Below are 4,639 nucleotides of genomic sequence, written 5' to 3'. Positions count from 1 at the left end.
TTTGAAAAGACCCTGATGCTGGGAAAGATTGAAGGCAGGAGGAGAAGGGGCCGACAGAGGATGAGATGGCATCAGTGACTCAATGGACATGAGTTTGAACAAGCTCCAGGAGTTGGTGATGGACAGGGCAGCCTGGCGTGCTGCAGTCCATGGTGTTGCAAAGAGCCAGACACAACTGAACAACTGAACTGAACTGAACTTTCGACACACCTGTGTTTGTGGTGATGGTGGTCGTGAAGTCGTGAAGGAGGAGATGATGGTGGTGGTGGTGGTGGTTAAAGTGCCAGTAATTATGATGGTGGTGGTCAGGGTGATGATGGTGGTAGTGATACCTCACCCTAAGCCCCAAACTTAGATGAACAAAGATGTCAAGGTTGGTCAGAGATCACTTACCTTCATGCTCCCTTGGGATTGTGATTGTGTGAATCTCAGAGTAGATAACTCCTTCGTTGTTTTCATTCTGGTGATAAACTGAAAGAAGGAATGCGACTTAACTAGGACCCACCTGCTCTCCCACCTCGAGACCTAAGTGTTCTGAGGACGCTTATGGAAGGAAGCCAGTCAGGGGCTGTTATGCTGATAACTGGCAGTGGGAAGTGGTTATTAATGTGAGATATCCATCTTGGCAGGAGGACTGTGCTCCCTGATGCAGGTTCTAGCAGTTTCTCTAGCCCTGATATTGTTCAAACTAGAGGTTGGCAGCTAGAGGTTGGTTTGGGTGTTTTTGTAAAAAAAGGTAGTGAATATTTTAGTTTTTGCAAGCCCCAGCTCTGTGGTGTGAAAGCAACCATACACAGTACATACACAATGTTCCTTGCAAAAATACTTGGTGGGCCAGATTTGGCTCCTGGGACATAACCTGGTAATCGTTGGTCTAAACCTCCCCTCTGGGGGCTGGGATCCCTTCCTGCTTCCCTCTCCCACCACCAGCTCCATGCCCTTGCTCCTCAAGCTCTCCCCAGAAGCCTCCTGCTTTCTTCCCCAAATGACTGATTCCCGAGACTCAGGCTCATGAGGCCTTCTTTTTTCCAACTCCCCTGGCAAGGCCCTTCTTTGCCTTTATGGACAGACGCTGGTCCTGATGCAAGTCCTTACCGTTGACATACAGCGGGTGCTGCTCTTCACTTGGGGCTGAGGGTAAATTCCGGGGTGGAAGGGGCCCTAGGAGATGCAAAGGTATGATTCACTGAGCGCCCTCAGAGAGCAGACTAGGCAGAGGGTGAGAGAGACTGAGAGTAAGACAGTCAGTTTACCTTTACAAATCGTGTAAAATTACCTTTAAAAATTGTATAAAATATTTAAAAATTAAATTTCAAAAAATGTCAGTGGAGGTTGCTGGTCTTCCCTAGTGGCTCAGATGGTAGAGTCTGTCTGCAATGCAGGAGACCCGGGTTTGATTCCAGGTGGGAAAGATTCCCCTGGAGGAGGGCACAGCAACCCACTCTGGTATTCTTGCCTGGAGAATCCCATGGACAGAGGAGCCTGGCGGGGTACAGTCCATGGGGTAGCAAAGAAACAGACGCAACCGAGCGACTAACACAACAGTGGGTTGCTGGAGGTCTGAGACGGGTTTGCTGATGATTGTTAATCAACAGGTCTGGACACGGTTGATTTTTATGGGATGTTTCTTTTGAAAAAAATACTCTAATGGATAGGATGGCTCCATAGGAATCACAAACTGGAGGAAGCAGGGTCAGAAAAGATGGGTTACACCCTTGCGTTGAAACAGTGCAGATCCACAAGTCAGGCCGCTTTTCAGAAGGAGGAAAGCTAATAATTTTAACAACACACCACGTGCCAGAAACACCCCAGGACCAGGGAATTCAAATGCAACGTCTACTTAATAGCAAAGCTCTTCACCCAGGGGCCAGCAGAGAGCTGGATGTCAAAAAGGGCCCCCTTCCTAATTCTCTGCTGTCTGACATTTTTCACAACCACTTTGCAAAGGTTAATACTATGATTTCCATTTTTTAAAATGAGGTGACTGGTTGGGAGAGGTGACTTCTTCAAGGTCACACAGAAAGCTGGTGGAGACAGAATCTTAATCCAGTGTGTATGTTTTTTTCTCCATTAGCCTGCTGCCTCTGTGATAGCAGGCGTTTCCAGAACTTTAAAAATTATGTCCTGGGGTGGGAATTGGGTCACAGGTGTATTTGAGAACACCCAGTTCATGCCCGGTGTCCAAGAAATATTCATCAGCTCTAATAGCAAGAAAGCATCAGAGTCATCAGGTAGCGTCCTTGAACATGGCTCCTCCTGTAAAACGAAGAGGGCATTTGTGGAGACTCAGAGAGGCCCCTGATTATTAGACATTCCCTGATGCTCATCTGTCAAGGCTGTGATTCTGAGTTTTCATTCTCAAAGAGCTCTGTAAATTTGATGGAACTGTGTTTTATGGGAGGCGTGACAACAGGAAGTAAAATGAACACTTAAAAAAACAGCGAGAACTTGGACACTTAGGTAAGTGCTACTTTGAAGCAGACCCCCTGTATGACCACATCCTAGTCCTAGTGATTCCGTCATTGGTCAAAACGCTTTGAAGCTTGCCTTCAGAGATACAGTCTGTGGGTTGTTTTCATTTCTTGAGGAATGAATATGCTGTCTGGAAATGATTAAGGATCTTGGAAAGTCGAGCATGGAGAAAAAAGTTGTTGGACAGTGTTTCTTGGGTAACTGGGGAATTTGGCCTGAAGCTGGTTTTCTGAGTGACATTCTAAAGAAGGATTTGTGCCCCTGAGATTCTGAAATGGTAAGACCTCCACCGGGAGTCTTATTTTCATGAGAGAAAATAAGTTTCTTTTGAACTGGAGTCCAGGTGCTAGCAGGCTGACAGTGGGGGTGGGTAGGGGGGTGGAATGAGAGGGGAGGCAGAGTCTCCACATGAAGAGGGATGTCCCTTTGTCCCATCTTCTTGAGGATCTTTCACCAGTGACTGCTCCTCCACCATCTTGTTTGGGGCTGGGAGGGAGAAGACTGTGATGTGTGGCTTTGCCTTTAATGCTTTGATCCAGAGGTGAGTGGGTAGGAACAGCCATGTTACTGAGGCCAGGCCAGGGAAGGAGGTTTTATGCAGGTGCGGGGAGAGCAGAACTCACAGGCCATCAGTTCACGGTCCCTGCTCCTGTGCCTCCCCATCTAACTCTGGGCCTGCCTCCGTCTCTCTCCAACTGCACTGCCCTTAGTTCCTCAGTGGTGTCCAACTCTTTGCAACCCCATGGACTGTGGCCTGCCAGGCTCCTCTCTCCACTGCGCTTCTCCATGCAAGAGTACGGGAGTGAGTTGCCATACCTCCTCCAGGGCATCTTCCCAACCCAGGAATCAAAGGTCTCCAACTCAGGTCTCCCACATTGCAGGGAGATTCTTTATCATCTGAGCCACCAGGGAAGCCCATGAATACTGGAGTGGGTAGCCTATCCCTGCTTCAGGGATGTTCCTGACCCAGGAATCGAACCACAGTCTCCTGCACTGCAGGCAGATTCTTTACCAGCTAGGCTACCAGGGAACCCCCCCTGGTACCTTAAAGCAACCCTGGCCTGACTGCATGGACTCAAGACTAAAGGAAAGCAGAGATGAGAAGTTAGATGGACAAAGGCTGCTAAATTAAGAAGGGGAGAGGAAGCTGGAGGTTGACTTAAGCTCTAACTGGGGTGCCTGGTGAGGTGGTGGGGCTGGGGGTGGGGAGAGATACTTTCAGGTACCCTGGCTGTGGTCAGGGAGGAATTCTTGAAACTGTAGGATGGGGTGGTCTTCCTCAAAGAGCAGGCTGGCTTAGCTCCCAGAAAACTCATCACAAATTCCTTAACAGAGGGGGCCGCATACTTGAATAAGCAAATCTAGCTGAAGGTCTATGACACCAATTACTTTCGCCCTTGGCAAGTGGAAAATAAAATGTCCCTGGGGGAGGAAGAAATAAGTTGATTTGAACCACTGTAGGTGCCCTAGGAATAAACTGGCACCAAATAGCTTTGGTGCTGGGAACCATTCCCTTCAACATGGCTTCAGGCAAACAAAGGTTAAAATTGGAATAACTTGGAGCCACCCAAGGTGATTGCTTTGAAAGCCAACATTCATGCTTAATTATCATGACCAAGACAGGAACAGGAGAAGAGTCTTGAATTTCAAAACCCATAGATTGCCTAGAAATCCCATTTATCTAATTATTTTCACTTCTTTCTCCCTATAGAAAGGTAAAGTTGCTCAGTCATGTCCCAGTCTTTGTGACTCCATGGACTGTACTGTCCATGGAATTCTCCAGGCCAGAATACTGGAGTGGGTAGCCTTTCCCTTCTCCAGGGATCTTCCCAACCCAAGGATCAAACCCAGGTCTCCCGCATTGCAGGCGGATTCTTTACCAGCTGAGCCACAAGGGAAGCCCTAGAATACTGGAATGGGTAGCCTATCCCTTCTCAAGGGGATCTTTCTGACCCAGGAATCGAACTGGGGTCTCCTGCATTGCTTGCGGATTCTTTACCAACTGAGCTATCAGGGCAGCCTCTTTCTCCTATAGAATCCTCCCTATAGCCTATAGCATTACTCTCATCTGATTTTTGTTGTTGTTGCTGTTCCGCAGAAGAACGTGATGGATTTATTTCAAGAGTACATATTTCAGTCTTTAAATGCTGTTAAGAGAAATGAGGCT

At 47.8% G+C, this 4,639-nt stretch overlaps 1 protein-coding gene across 1 annotated transcript in view; it reads right to left on the bottom strand.

Annotated features, from left to right (window-relative positions):
- FCRL6 (Fc receptor-like 6) overlaps positions 1–4,639 on the bottom strand; it is a 21,978-nt gene that overhangs the window by 4,393 nt on the left and 12,946 nt on the right. Inside the window, exons 7-8 of the mRNA XM_010846862.1 lie at positions 1,096–1,161; positions 394–471 (exon numbers count right to left, since the gene is read on the bottom strand). Of these exons, the coding sequence (XP_010845164.1) occupies positions 394–471; positions 1,096–1,161 (144 nt within the window). The remainder of the gene's footprint in view (positions 1–393; positions 472–1,095; positions 1,162–4,639) is intronic.

Source organism: Bison bison, unplaced genomic scaffold (genome assembly GCF_000754665.1).
Source record: "Bison bison bison isolate TAMUID 2011002044 unplaced genomic scaffold, Bison_UMD1.0 scf7180017864240, whole genome shotgun sequence".
NCBI classification, from domain to species: Eukaryota; Metazoa; Chordata; class Mammalia; order Artiodactyla; family Bovidae; genus Bison; species Bison bison.
Note: the sequence above shows the minus strand (reverse complement) of the source record. Positions and strands in the feature narration are given on the sequence as shown.